The sequence below is a fragment of the Xyrauchen texanus genome, chromosome 18, assembly GCF_025860055.1.
Source record: "Xyrauchen texanus isolate HMW12.3.18 chromosome 18, RBS_HiC_50CHRs, whole genome shotgun sequence".
Classification (NCBI taxonomy): domain Eukaryota; kingdom Metazoa; phylum Chordata; class Actinopteri; order Cypriniformes; family Catostomidae; genus Xyrauchen; species Xyrauchen texanus.
The window spans coordinates 42,575,207-42,590,660 of NC_068293.1; the positions used below are offsets into that span (position 1 = coordinate 42,575,207).

The 15,454-nt window shown below is 38.2% G+C and overlaps 1 protein-coding gene across 3 annotated transcripts in view; it reads left to right on the plus strand.

The window, feature by feature from the left end:
* The window catches only part of LOC127658666 (RNA-binding motif, single-stranded-interacting protein 1-like), an 87,136-nt gene extending 72,253 nt beyond the window's left edge, over positions 1-14,883 (plus strand). For all 3 annotated transcript variants that reach the window (XM_052148071.1, XM_052148072.1, XM_052148073.1), the window contains exons 8-14: positions 172-221; positions 451-538; positions 1,895-1,945; positions 6,739-6,846; positions 8,166-8,246; positions 9,199-9,283; positions 11,125-14,883. In XM_052148071.1, the coding sequence (XP_052004031.1) occupies positions 172-221; positions 451-538; positions 1,895-1,945; positions 6,739-6,846; positions 8,166-8,246; positions 9,199-9,276 (456 nt within the window). In that variant the 3' untranslated portion in view covers positions 9,277-9,283; positions 11,125-14,883. The remainder of the gene's footprint in view (positions 1-171; positions 222-450; positions 539-1,894; positions 1,946-6,738; positions 6,847-8,165; positions 8,247-9,198; positions 9,284-11,124) is intronic.
* Positions 14,884-15,454: the final 571 nt, after the last annotated feature.

Consider the following 15,454-nt stretch of genomic DNA (forward strand, 5'->3'; position numbering starts at 1 on the left):
AAGAGATCACTGTTTGTTTGAGCTTATTATGCAAATAGATTTGAACAAGCTAACTGCTAAATCAGATCAGACTGAGTGTTTCTGTGCAAGTGTGTGCCTGCGTGCGTGTGTGTGTGTGACAGCAGCTATGAGCTAAGCAGCATACTAACTCTCTCTCTCTCTCTCTCATAGGCTGGAATGACCCTCACATATGACCCCACAACAGCTGCTATGCAAAATGGGTACGAGACCACCAAAGCAGAGTAACTCTGTAATAACACATTGAAATGTGCGAATTTAGACTGCACATGCTATTATTCAACAGTTACATTTCTGGATGTTGATTGGTCGATACAGCATTCCAGCCGTGCAAAAACACAATATAGCAACAGCTATTACGCAAAGCATTTTGGACCATTAAATGCTAGTTCACCCCAAAACGAACATTTCTCTTTCTCTTCATCTCTCCAGATTCTATCCGACCACCTACAGTATTACAAACAGAATGATCTCACAGACCCCCATATCTCAATACCTCTCACCAATGAACACATACCAGGTAACATGACAACAGTTCTCTATCAACATGTCAGACATGCATTTATTTATTTGTAACTAGATTATTTTTATTTGGAGTTCAATCTTGAGTTAAGTGCCTTACTCAAGGACACAATGGTGGTGGCTGTGGGGATCGAACCAGCAACCTTCTGCTTACCAGTTCTGTGCTTTAGCCCACTATGCCACCACCACCACAAACACCCCATTAGTTACATTAGTTAATGCATTAGGCATCATGAACAAGCATGTATCTATTTATTTTTTAATGCATTCTTTAATCTTTGTTAATGTTAGTTAATACTTCATGTAGCTCATTTACTATAGTTAACAAGTGCAACTTTTAATTTGAAAAGTTAATTAGTATGTGTTTTAATTAACATTAACCAAGACTATTTAATGCTGTAAATGTATTATTCATTGTTATTACATATTATCTAATGTTGTAACTAATGCTAACACTTATTTACTAATCTTGGTTCATGTTTATTTCTACTATATGCTAATGTGCATTTAAAATAAAAGCTGCCTAATTCCCAATGTGCTCTAAGTCCTCATGGTGGTGTAGTGACTCGCCTCAATCTGGGTGGCGGAGGACGAATCTCAGTTGCCTCCACGTCTGAGACCGTCAATCCGCGCATCTTATCACGTGGCTTGTTGAGCGCGTTACCGCGGAGATATAGGGCTTGTGGAGGCTTCATGCCACCCACCGCGGCATCCACGCTCAACTCACCACGTGCCCCTCCGAGAGCGAGAACCACTTTATAGTGACCACAATGAGGTTACCCCATGTGACTCTACCCTCCCTAGCAACCAGGCCGATTTGGTTGCTTAGGAGACCTGACTGGAGTTACTCAGCATGCCCTGGATTCGAACTCACAACTACAGGGGTGGTAGTCAGCGTCTTTACTCGCTGAGCTAGTTAAGGCAATTTGAACTAACAGTGAACAATATAGTATAATGCCAAATATTAATAAATGCTAAAAAATATTGCTTATTGTTAGTTCATGATACCTAATGCATTAGCAAATGTTAACAAATAAAACCTTATGATTAAGTGTACATATTTAAACTTAAAAATTCCTCTCGCCAATTTAGTGTCATCACTATCTAGTGGCATATTCATGTTTAATGAAGGCGAGTTGAGAAGGTTTCAAATGTATAAAATACTCTGTGTCAAAAACTACACTTAGTTCAAAGTATTTTATATATATATATATATATGGTTAGTTTTGGAATTACAGAAAGGTGTTTTTATTTTTAACAATTTAGTTTTACTCTTTACATTTTACTTTTCATAAACGATACTAGCACATGCAGTATATGTGTTTACACAAGCATGTGTGTTTTTAATGTACAGGTACAGAATCCATCCTGGGTCACCCATCAGCCCTACATCATGCAGCATCCAGTAAGTCTCAGTTTATTATTCCTGCTCACCTTATTAACAGCATCTATCATCTGTGTCACGTCTAGTTTTCTTTTCTGGTCAAGAACCGCCCAATTAAACACGAAAGGTCTAAAAGCTCATGAAGAGTAACCGATCACAGTTTAAGGACTGGTTTCTTCTGACATAGTTGATTCTTCAGTAGTAGATCGGCATGGAAAAACTCTAATTGCACTTCTTCAGTGAGGCAGAATATAGAGTTCTGCTGTACTTCCAACCAAGTGCGTCAAACAAAACTCTGAATACAGTTGCTCAGTTGCTCAGTGAAAAGTTCAGCTATATGAATGACTGTCATATACGGTGAAACCAAACGAGGTGTGTGTGTTTGAGTGGGTGTGTATAATGTAAGTAATGTGTGTCAGACTGCGTAGGTGATGAAGTGTGTGTATATGTCTGTTCGATAGGTCATTATGTGTTCTGTAAATGAGGAAACTGTGGCATTTAAAGGGCAGTAATGGCCCTGATGTCTCACGGCTCTTTAATAGAGGAAAGATTTACAGAGTCTGACTCACCAGAACTCATCAAACACATCACAGACAAACCTAGTCTCACATTGCCCGACTTTTGACTCGGCATAAAAGTCTGGTGGAGTTTGCGGTTTATTCTGGTTGTCCACTTTGGACGTTTTTCTGTGTAATTTAGGGCTGGGTTTATATAAAATAGATCATGCCGCAATAACAAACTGCTGTGGGAAAAAATACAAAAATTCAAACAAGGCAAGGCGAGTTTATGTACTGTATATAGCACATTTAATACACAATACAAAGTGCTTTGCATAGAAATGATATGTAAAGAAGAATGTAAAGAGATATAAAGGTCCCTAAAGAGAAAGAAATGGGAAATTTACTGTAGACTTTGTTCGAACCAGTCTGGCCATTCTCTGTTGACCTCTCATCAACAAGACATTTCCTTGACGCTGACCATCACCCCTGGAGTCACAAGTTTGTATCCAAGGTGCGCTGAGTGACTCCAGCCAGGTCTGCTAAGTAACCAAACTGGCTTGGTTGCTAGGGAGGGTAGAGTCACATGGGGTAACCTCCTCTTGTGGTCACTATAATGTGGTTCTCGCTCTTGGTGGGGCGCGTGGTGAGTTGAGCGTGGATGCCGTGGAGAATACAGTGAAGCCTCCACGCGCGCTATGTATCCGTGTTAACACGCTCAACAAGCCATGTGATAAGATGCGCGGATTGACAGTCTCAGACTCGGAGGCAACTGAGATTCGTCCTCCGCCACCACGAGGACTTAAGTTCTAGAGACTGTTGTGTGTAAAAATATCCCAGGAGATGAGCAGTCACAGAAATACTCAAGCCAGCCCGTCTGGCACCAACAATCATGCCACGCTCCAAATCACTGAGATCAAATTTATTTCCCCATTCTGATGGTTGATGTGAACATTAACTGAAGCTCCTGACCCGTATCTGCATGATTTTATGCACTGCACTGCTGCCTCATGATTGGCTGATTAGATAATCACATGATTGTTGGTGTCAGACGGGCTGGTTTGAGTATTTCTGGGATTTTCACACACAACAGTCTCTAGAATTTACTCAGAATGGCGCCAAAAACAAAAATCATCCAGTGAGCGACAGTTCTGTGGACGGAAATGTCTTGAGACGTCAACAGAGAATGGTCAGACTGGTTCAAACTGATAAAGTCTACAGTAACTCAGATAACCACTCTGTACAATTGTGATGAGAAGAATCTCATGTCTGAATGCTGTCCTGAGATGCGGGTTGGCGCTGTTTTGGTGGCACGACGGGGACCTACACAATATTAGACGGGTGGTTTTAATGTTGTGGTTGATCGGTGTACATGACAAAACAAATTGCTTGCCAACTTAACACAGAAAAGCCTAGTAAGGGATTTCATCACACTAAAATCGTGTTAACATGCATATTGTTCACGTCTTATGGCTATACTTTTGAAACAGTGAGTGTTTTAATGTTCACAGATTAAACCCCATTGACTTCCATTGTAAGTGCCTCACTGTAACACAGATTTATGCTTTTTTTTTTTTAAAGAAAAGGAGGGATGAGTCTAAATATAATCAACATTATGCCACAAATGCTGTCGGTTGATCTCAACTTGTGTTGAACTCCAAAAATTACTTTAAGTTTTCACAAATGTCCAATTCATTTTATATATAAATGCTCAAATAATGTCTTTATTAATTATAGATTTATGCATTCTTAATATTCACATTCACACTTCTTTACCACTGGTTTGCATCAAATGAAATACACTTGTTAGTTATGGTGAACAAGCTGTTACCAAGAAGGAAAAACCATTATTAAACTGCTTATATATGAACTTATTTAACATTATTAAGTTGGCTTGTGAGAGCCAACTTACTGAAATCCTACTTAAACTTATTATTATACCGATTCTTCTTCTTATTCTTCTTAGCGGTGAAATTTCGGTATCTAACTCCTCCTAGAGCTTTTAAGCTACAGGCACCAAACTCGGCACAGACCTTCAGACTAATCCCGAATAGTGTGCTATATCTTTTCTAACTGATCGGACTTACGGTTTTCCTAAAAATGACGATCAAACTCGGAAAAACTCCCATTGACTTAACATTGCGGAATGTTCAGAAATTTCAATCCCAACTGACATTTTCACACACACAGACAAAAAGGGCCTGTCAGCCCTGCATCTCTCCCTCTCTCTCTCCCTCAGAGGATTTCTTTTATCAAGCAGCCAAAAAGTAATGACCTAAAATCTTCATAGCCACATGCTAAAACATGCTAAAAACGTGCTAGCATCTATCTGAGGGTCAATATCTATCTATCTATCTATCTATCTATCTATCTATCTATCTATCTAGTTAAACTTTTTTAACACTGTAGAACTGGCCCATTAGAGTCATTCATTTGGGAATCAGACTACACTGGTCACACTGTATGTTTCACACTGTAGATTCAAATGAACCGGCTCATTAGAGTCATTAATTTGGGAATCAGACTACACTGGTCACACTGTATGTTTCACACTGTAGATTCAAAAGAACCGGCTCGTTAGAGTCATTAATGTTGTAATCAGACTACACTGGTCACACTGTATGTTTCATACTGTAGATTCAAAAGAACCGGCTCATTAGAGTCATTTGTTTGGGAATCAGTCTACACTGGTAACACATGCTAGCATCGCCTAGCGAAGTGCTAAAACATGCTAAAAAGTGCTAGCATCATGTTAACACATGTTAGCATCGCCTAGCGAAGTGCTTAAAACATGCTAAAAACGTACTTAGCATCATGTTAACACATGTTAGCATCGCCTAGCAAAGTGCTTAAAACATGCTAAAAGCGTCTTAGCATACGCCTAGCGAAGTGCTTAAAACATGTTAAAAGCGTGCTTAGCATCATGCTTAACACATGCTAGCATCGCCTAGCGAAGTGCTAAAAAATGCTAAACACGTGCTTAGCATCATGCTTAACACATGTTAGCATCGCCTAGTGAAGTGCTTAAAACATGCTAAAAGCGTGTTAGCATCATGCTTAACACATGCTTAGCATCGCCTAGCGAAGTGCTTAAAACATGCTAAAAACGTCTTAACATCATGCTTAACACATGCTAGCATCGCCTAGCGAAGTGCTAAAAAATGCTTAAAAGCGTGTTAGCATCATGTTAACACATGGTAGCATCGCCTAGCGAAGTCGTTAAAACATGCTAAAAGCGTCTTAGCATCATGTTAACACATGCTTAGCATCGCCTAGCGAAGTGCTTAAAACATGCTAAAAGCGTGCTAGCATCATGCTAACACATGTTAGCATTGCCTAGCGAGTGCTTAAACATGCTAGCATCATGCTAACACATGTTAGCATCGCCTAGCGAAGTGTTAAAACATGTTAAAAATTTGCTAGCATCATGCTAACACATGCTAGCATCGCCAAGCCGAAGTGCTAAAAGATGCTAAAAGCGTGCTAGCATCTATCTGTCTATCTATCTATCTATCTATCTATCTATTTGAGGGTCAATATCTATCTATCTATCTATCTGAGTGTCTATCTATCTATCTAGCAACTAAGTTAAACTTTTAACTCATTTAAACTATAAACTATTTTAAACTTCAAACTACTTTAAACTATAAACTACTTTAAACTTCAAACTACTTTAAACTACAAACTACTTTAAATTTTAAACTACTTTAAATTTTAAACTCATTTAAACTATAAACTACTTTAAACTTCAAACTACTTTAAACTATAAACTACTTTAAAATTCAAACTAATTTAAACTTTAGACTAATTTAAACTTTAAACTAATTTAAACTATAAACTACATTAAACTTCAAACTACTTTAAAATTTAAACTAATTTAAACTATAAACTAATTTAAACTTCAAACTTTCTGGTCCAAACTTTCACAAGCCAACTTAAAGTTTGTCTCGACGAACTTTTTCTAGTTAAATCATTTGCAACAGAAAATACAGTATAAATAAAAAACACTATATTTGTTTATAATCTATGATCTATAATCTATTTATAAATAATTATAAACTAATGATTAAACCTATATTAGCTATAAACTAATGCCTTACAAATCCTTCATATTGTGTAGTTATTATAAACTTTACACTTTATTATAAGTGTTACCCAGATTTTTGCTTCTTTTTTACTTCCATGTTCTTTTTGGTACTTTTTTCGTAGTAAAAATGACACGTAAAATTAACGCTAACTATTGAGAAGCAAGCTGTGGTTTGTGAGTGATGTATCTGGGTGAAGTTGAGTTTTCTCATGGCTTGTGTTCTCTCATAGGGAGCGGTGATATCACCCTCTATAGATCACATGTCCATGCAGCCCACGTCTATGATGAGTCCTCTAACCCAGCAGATGAGTCACCTCTCAATGGGCAGTCCGGGAACTGTAAGTACACACACACACAGAACACTAACTCAGCATATAATACACAAACTCTGCAATAAATGTGTGTATTTATACATATACAGGCAATACAACATCAGCTCCAGTTGATCTCAGCAAAGTTATTACTAAATAAGTTATAAACAAAATACAGCAGCTGTGTGGATGAGAAGTTTCCACTTTATCGTTATCATCAGAACATTACAACAGCATTAGTGTGCACGTTCGTTTTTCATTTTGGGTTATTTCTGTTATACTGAAACATTTTAAACCCTGTAACTTAAAAAATTATTAAAAAAAAAAAATACGGCAATGTTGCAACGTAAGTATTTCTATAAAAAAGTATTCCAGACTTTCACAAATATACTGGTCAAGCTCTGGCCTTTACAATGCCATGAAATAAACAGGACAGAACCTAAAAGTTTCTAATTTTCTATAACACGAGGAACTGCGTTAAAGTGTGATAAAACCGCTTATACCACAAAACATTGCAAAACTCATCAAATCTATAGTAATATTTGTACTCTTATTTTCACACCAAAATGATGTCACTTCCTGGAGGATGTCATTTAGTATCTGGCTTTTGTTAGTTAAAGGGATAGTTGGGACACAGGAATAAATTGATAAAGTAATATTCCTTAGAAAACATGTTTTGTTTGACCAGAGAAAGGGAATAATGATTATTAACCCTTATGTCTACTTAATTCTTATATTGAGTTTATGGGGCGGCTGTGGCTCAGGTGGTAGAGTGGGTCGGCTACCAATCACAGGGTTGGCGATTCGATTCCCGGCCCACATGACTGCACATGCCGAAGTGCCTTACATAGCAGCTCTGCCATCATTGGGGGGTGCGTGCGAGCGAGCGAGTGTGTGTGTGTGTGTGTGTGTGTGTGTTTATCACTTTGTGGGGACCAAATGTCCCCATAAGGATAGTAAAACCCGAAATTTTTGACCTTGTGGGGACATTTTGTCGGTCCCCATGAGGAAATCAGCTTATAAATCATACTAAATTATGTTTTTTGAAAATGTAAAAATGCAGAAAGTTTTCTGTGAGGGTTAGGTTTAGGGGTAGGGTTAGGTTTAGGGGATAGAATATAAAGTTTGTACAGTATAAAAACCATTATGTCTATGGAAAGTCCACATAAAACATGGAAACACAACGTGTGTGTGTGTGTGTATGAGTGTGATTGGGACACTGTGTAAAGCGCTTTGGTAACCTCTAAGATTAAAAAGGCGCTATATAAGTGCAGACCATTTACCATTTTAATATTTTGTCCAGTATATCAAGATTGTATATGACTGTATAAAACTCTCTCCTGCAGTTTATGACAGCCAGCCCAGCTCTGCAGGGTCCGTACATCCCTTCATACACTCATATGCAGACCAATGCAGTCTCCGTAGAGGTGAGTTCATGTCAAATATTTCCCAGTCACAGCTGAAGCCTCATCCAGAATCAACATACATGGAAAAAAGTTCAATGTGTTTGTGCAACTTTTGGAACCTATCCATGTGAATTTGGGTTAAAGGGGTCATGCCATGGGGAATCAAATGTCCCTTGATCTTTTATTTATTTATATATATATATATATATATTAGGGCTGTCAGTTGATTTAAATTCTTTGAATATTTATTTAATTACATGATATGCTGCTTAATTAATCAAATTAATTACATATATACATTTTTGCAGAGAAAAGCTCCCAAATAAAAATATTTAAATGTATAGTGATTTATTTAATTCTATTTAAATTATTATAAATGTAATACATGTATATCAGCTAAATAGAAATGCCCCTTTTTCAGGACACTGTATTTTAAAGATATTTTTGTAAAAATCCAAATAACTTTACAGATGTTTATTGTAAAGGGTTTAAACAATGTTTTCCATGCTTGCTCAATGAACCATAAACAACTAACGAACATGCACCAGTGGAGTTGAGCTTACTGCCCCCTGCTGACTAAGACCTCGAATTGCTCCCATGGTAGTAAAATTCCCCATTAAGTTCGGAGGTAATTGTTACAACCTGCAGTCTAGGGTTGGGAGGAGTAACAAGAAGTTGGGTTTTCCCTTCTCCAGTCCCAGCACTTAAAAAAACAATAAAATTGAACAATCAAAACAAAGACTTTTATTGGTAAATAACAGAAAAGTGGAAGGAATAAAGGCAAGGCCACACATATACATTTATTTCCCCCTTTTTTCTTCTTCCTCTTCTTGAGATTCACTCTTCAGCACATGTAAACTGCCTTCAAATACTGAAAAGCTATTTTGTAGATTTTTGAATTTATATTATATTTAAATGCACTCCTTGTTTGCTGTTTTAATGTGAAAAATAAAAGCGTACTTTTTGGTTTTAGGAGAACAGTCCACAGATGGACAGACCTCTGATGGAATCGTCCAGTGATTCACCCTACACCTATCAACAGGCCAAGTGATGAAGAGGTACAATAAATGTCACTCATCACATTTCAACTGTCCATTGCTACACACACACACACACACACACACACACACACACTAGTGTTAATTCTGTTAACGAAAACTATGATGCAAAATGTTAGATCAACGACCTTTTTTCCATGACTAAGATGAGGCGATAACGAGACGGCACCGGCGTCATTAAACACTAACTGTGACTATATCAACATGCAATGTTACTGACGAAAAAGACGAGACTAAAGTAGTTAAAAATAAAATCTCGGGGAAAAAAAAGTTGAAAAAATAATATAGTCTGTTTTTTTTTCCTGACTTACAATCCAAATATCCTGTTCTTTGGATGGCATGAGCAGCAGTTTCCTTTCCTGTGCTGTGCATATCAGGATTAAGCAAGCACAGTGAGGAGTACCTTTCAAGCAGGGCTGGACCGGTAATCTGACATACCAGGCATTTTCCGGTGGGCCAACACCCTTTGAGGCCGATCGGGGGCTGGCCATCGGGAAACAGAGCGGGCGGTGTGTTGGCCACAAGCGTGCAGAATGGCCCGCGTTAAGCAAAAATGAGCCACAGGGTTATGCAGAACGGACCACAAAACGGCACCGTGATAAAATAATGACAGCATCAGTTGGACTTGGGAGAAAGAGACGATGATATGAAGGCTAACCACAAAGTTTGTTGTTTTTTAAGTTATATTTAGACAACTATATTAGACAACTTCATAAGCTATATTAAGACAAGGCGGTGGTGTTACATTATGTAGGCTGTGTTTTATAGCTAAACCGAACTCATTAAGCTAATAGGCTAGACAAATGTTGTGAAGTAGCTGAAAATGAGTGGCAAAGGTAACGTAAGATTGAGTATAGACCAATGATTTGTGTATTTGGCATGGTGACAATGCTGTGTTTATTTGTCCTTCACATTTGAATATGTTATAAAAACGAATTGCGTACAAAAACGCCTCAAAAAGATGTCTGCAGTACAAGCAGTTTAAAATCATTGCAATGATTTACTAATAGTGCAACGCTTGGATTTCTTGATATTTCACCTGTCTAAATGTGACAAACTACTAAAATGTCAACAGTTTTCATTGACTAAATCTAGACTATAATACTGCGGATTTTCTTTGACTAAGATAAGACTAAAATGCCCAGACTTTTAGTCAACTAAAACTAGACTAAAAACAAACAGGATAAGCTTGACTAAATATGATAAAAACTAACAAGGACATTTGACACAGGACTAAGACTAAATTTAAAAACTGCTGACAAAATTAACACTAACATTTACGTTTACATTTATGCATTTGGCAGATGCTTTTATCCAAAGCGACTTACAGTGCACTTATTACAGGGACAATCCCCCCCCAGAGCAACCTGGAGTTAAGTGTCTTACTCAAGGACACAATGGTGGTGGCTGTGGGGATCGAACCAGCAACCTTCTGATTACCAGTTCAGTGCTTTAGCCCACTACGCCACCACCACCCCACAGCACACACAGACATCATGTTATGTGCATGCCAAGAACGAATCTACCAATGTTTTCCTTATTTCCTGCACTAATTATGGGGAGGAACGAATAGCACTAACCTACACTTAGTCATATCAGCAGTATTATTCTGCGTGGAGCGGGTCACCAAAAAAAAATGCATCTCATTAGAAGCTGAAAGCCCAATCAAATTGTCAAAATATTTAATGCATGCAACCGACGGGGGAAGTTTGAAATTATGAATCTGAAAAGTGTTTTCAAAACAAGAATTTATAAGTTCGAGTGGTTCTGTGCCACCTGCACTCATGCTCTCCTGATCTGTTTTCTACTTGTAAATAAAGGTGTATTTGTGTCTCTTCAAGGGTTCTTCGGGGTCAAGAGCAAGTCAGGCAACTGCTAAATCAACAACAGCTTTCTGAAGGGCCGGCTCTACCGATGAGTCCACATTTGCACAGGTTCTTCAATGAGTTCCTCGGTTTTGTAATTAAACAACTTCAACTATTTTGGTATAAGTTCCACTAGGTGCAAATAAAGGATTCATCAAAGGATGCTAACTCTCAAAGAAGACAAAAAAAAAGTTTTATTTTAATAAGGAAAAAATGCTTATTTTTTATCAAGAATTGTCACATAGATGCAGGAATTTTGTGCAGAGATGTCCTTTTGTTTTTATTTTTATGATTTCAGATGTGTTCTCTTTTCTCTTCTCTTTTGTACTTCAATATGCTTTTGTTTTTAGAGATTTATCATCCTGAGAAAGATGCGTTTGTGTTTGCCGTGTGAGTGTTGTTGGTGACGTGTTCTGTGGTGTGCTACATCGTGTCGGTCTGATCGATCTGTCTGTATGTCTTCTACGATTTGCCTTAAATTGTCCCCGTACAGTAGCTGAAGGATATCGCAGAGATGATGCCAGCTACTGCTTTGTAAATCAGCTTGAATAGGGCTTTTCTAGCATCTAGCAAACTCTCACTATGCTTGAATTTTCCTGTGTTTAGCTTTTTCTCTTGGAGCTTTAAGAGTACAAACTTTTGAGTGGTTAAAATGGAGTTTTAATAGGATTTAATGTCTTTATAATCAAAGGGAACAATCCTTTGGTTGTTTGAATGTGGTAGAAATTCTGCTGAATGATCACATTTTTGATCATTGCCTTTTGGTTTGGTTTTGAAATCTTGGTGTTGTTGTGTAGCTTTAGATGAACTCGTGTGGGTGGGGGAAGTGCTTTGACATCTAGTCCAGTTTTGGGGGAGGGGACGGGGACGGGGGGGGGCGCCTGTCAGTCAAGCCGAATATCATTTGTCATATTCGTTCGAATGCAGGCAAACGTTCCGAATAAACCTTCCATGACAACGTTCAACAGAAATTCGGTGGGGGGTTTTCAGGAGGCAAACAAAACTCGGCACTTTCAAGTTTATTTCACCAAAGACATTCAGCGAGCGAATCGTGCAGAGTAAGGATGTAACGTCATTTGCTCTCAAGGCAGGCCATGCGGAGACTTTTTAACACACTTGGGGGCAGTTATTAAATGCAAGTTCTTTGTGACATGACAAGGCATATAAAAAGCGTGGCTCCCCTTTGCAAGATGCTGAAAAACAACGATGTCTGTCTAGAGCATGTTGAGTTGGAAAAACAGCACGAGTGGACGTAAAAATGCTTTGGTGTGAACGGCCCCTTAGATTGCAGTTTGAAGATTGTGCCTTCTTTGTACATAAGCATTCAGCCGTCTTTAGTTGTTAAGGTGTGGGACAACAGTAGCATGAAGGACTATTTGGATCCAGCAAGTGCCACAAACTAAAACAACATCACTACAGAGCGGAGATAGCTGAAACAAAACAGAAAGAGGACAGGTTGAAAGCATGGCTCTGTTCCCAAAACCTAGTGAGCTGCCTTGCTGTCTACTGCATACATAGGCAGCTGCCTATGAAGGCAGTATCCTAACTAAAGCGGTGACCGGACTTAAGTGACACATTTGCAATGCTTTACTTTGGTGGCAACTTTTCCGCATTATCGTGCAGCATGGGAATGCGCCAATGTAGTCAGCTCACTAGATTTTTGAACACCGCTTTTGTAATTATAAGCGCATAAGTTAGCAAAAACAATGCACGACAGGAAAATGTTTTCGTTATTTTCTTTTGAAAATCACAATACACTTTTAGCAAGTCTTTATTGATTAAGTTGTCTTCCGAAAGACTGTGGTTTTTGACCTGGTGGGTCTAGTTGACCGGTTATCTACCTCAAGAGTTTTGTTCTCCTCTGTTTTGATTGGTCGGGCTATAGCAGATTCAGCCCGTCCCTCCAGACCAAACGGGTGGCTCAGGAGCTGTCCAAAAACACTTGATTTCTTTCAGGTTGTTTTTTTTTAATACATCATCATCATCATTTTTCTTCAAAGAATTTTTTTAATTTGTTTTTAGTATTGTTATCATTATGAGGAAAGTTGAACGTGTCGTTTAGCATTCAGATTCATCGTTTCAAAGCAAAAACTTCTGCTTTTTCGGTCATTGTCCATTACATGTGTCCTAACTAGGCGACGCAATATTACACCAAGAGATATAAGCTGTGTCTTCCATCTAAATCTTTAGTATTTGATTTGATCTGCGACATCTGGACGTTTTGTTTATCGATGATTTCCCAGAGTTTCCCTACCCACCGTAAAATCCCACTGGTCCTAATCAGTGTTGGGTAGGTCATTAAAAAAGTCATCCACTTCAAATGACTTCTCTAACATCAATTCCCTAAAATCGCATTATTGATAAGCTATTGAAGAAAGTAAAACATCACCAAATATTTTACTTTTAAGTTACTTTCTAAAACACGTTCAGCAAACGTTGTTCGTTCGTGGTCGTGCACCCCTAATTCAGGTTTTAAATGTATTATACATATTATTTTAGAAATACGTGTAACCCAGGTAATGTACTCAAAAGTAACCTTAATTGAAAGTCAGTAACTGTACATTGCAAGAATGTATAATGTAATGTGTTACACTACTTTTCGACTTAAAATGAATTGGGCTACACTAATGAATTACTTTGCAATCAGTTTAAACCCCAAAATGATCCAAAGTACCGCCCCACATAATTGTAAATGATCATGCTTCTTTTGATTGGCTGTGATATTTTGTGATATAGATGTGCAAAATTACATACAGTAAGTCAGTTAACCTGACCCCAATCGGACACGTTTTTAAGGCTCTGGTATACTTCGTTTTTCCGCGTGCCGTTTCGTCTCGCGCATGGTCGAGCACTCAGACTTTCAAAGTGTGCCTTTTTGAACGTGAACCCATGTGGATGCGTTTGATGCGTGCGCACTACAACTGCTTTGTGTATTCTTATAGCACAGTCAACGGCAGCCGCGTACGCAAATACGCAGACATTGCACGCTGTCTGATGATGAAACGACGGTGATTACATTTGCGGTGAGTATAATTCGGCCTTTAATGAGCATAAGACACGTTTTGCAAAAACAGCTAGTTGGAGTGCAACTGAATGCATGATGCAAGATGACTTGACTTGGCATCTTATAAACAAAACACTCAAAAAAACGCCTGTTTGAATGTGTATGGCTGTCGCCGCTAGGGACGTATTTTTTCTGAGAGGGCTTTACCTAGCAAACAGTCAAACGGCTAAAGCACAGGTGATAAAAAATATCAAAACTAAGAAATAATTGAGACGTGACTTTTACGTGACTAGTTTCGCAGACAGTGTGGATTGCCCGTCGCTGTAAACTTGTCACGCCTGGTTAGGACACGGTGTCAGGAAAGAAAGCGCAAGAGAGAATGAGAGTGCTAGAAAGTTGAAAGTTGGATTTCCATCGATGTGTCGTTCACTCCCAAGACATCACTGGTTTTTCGGGCGTCGTCCAGACAGACTTAGCAGCGTAATCCGCCGTGCTCGGCTCATCGAGTCGCTGAGTGCATTAATGAAGTGTGTGTGTGTGTGTGTTTGTATGTCTGTGGTACCGAATGAAAGTTACTGTGGAGTTCTTGTGTGGGTCATGCTGCTAGTAACATCAGAATCCGAAGTGCCAATCTGCATCCGGGTCAGAAGAGATGGACAGGTGTGTGTGTGTGTGTGTGTGTGTGTGTGTGTGTGTGTGTGTGTGTGTGTGTGTGTGTGTGTGCAGAGAGACATGCTCATGACTATGAAAAATCATGTTCTAGACAGCCATTAAGTTATATGAAAAAGTCATAATTTATGAAGAGAGAACTTTTGTACAGACTGTTTGAAAAAATAAAAACGATAAAAAAAAAGATTTTCATAGAGATATCTATATGAGAGTTAATTTTGTAATTTTTCTTTCTGTCTGTTTTACATGTGCCACATGCTTGCCAGTGGTAACTTGTACGTTGGATTTATCAGAAACCTTCTGTCCTTTTTTTTCGAATGTTTGTTTAAAGCCAAAAAAGCTCCCCCCTCCCCCTTGTTTCCAGTAAATTAATTAAGCTTTATTTCTGTTAATTTCTTGAAGAACTTTTGAATAAAAACACATTTGTTTTGTTTTGTTTTATTCATGTTGTGTTTGTGTGGTCTCTTAGCTCCTGATCTCTCAGATCATGTCGATCACGTGAGTGAATGTGGAAATGTAAAAAAAAATATTTAGCCTATTTTATTAATTTACACATCTCAATTTTGTGTAATTTTGTTAATAACATTTTTTATTAAACTTAAAATGTTTAGGTTTTTAAATTGTAATTTATTA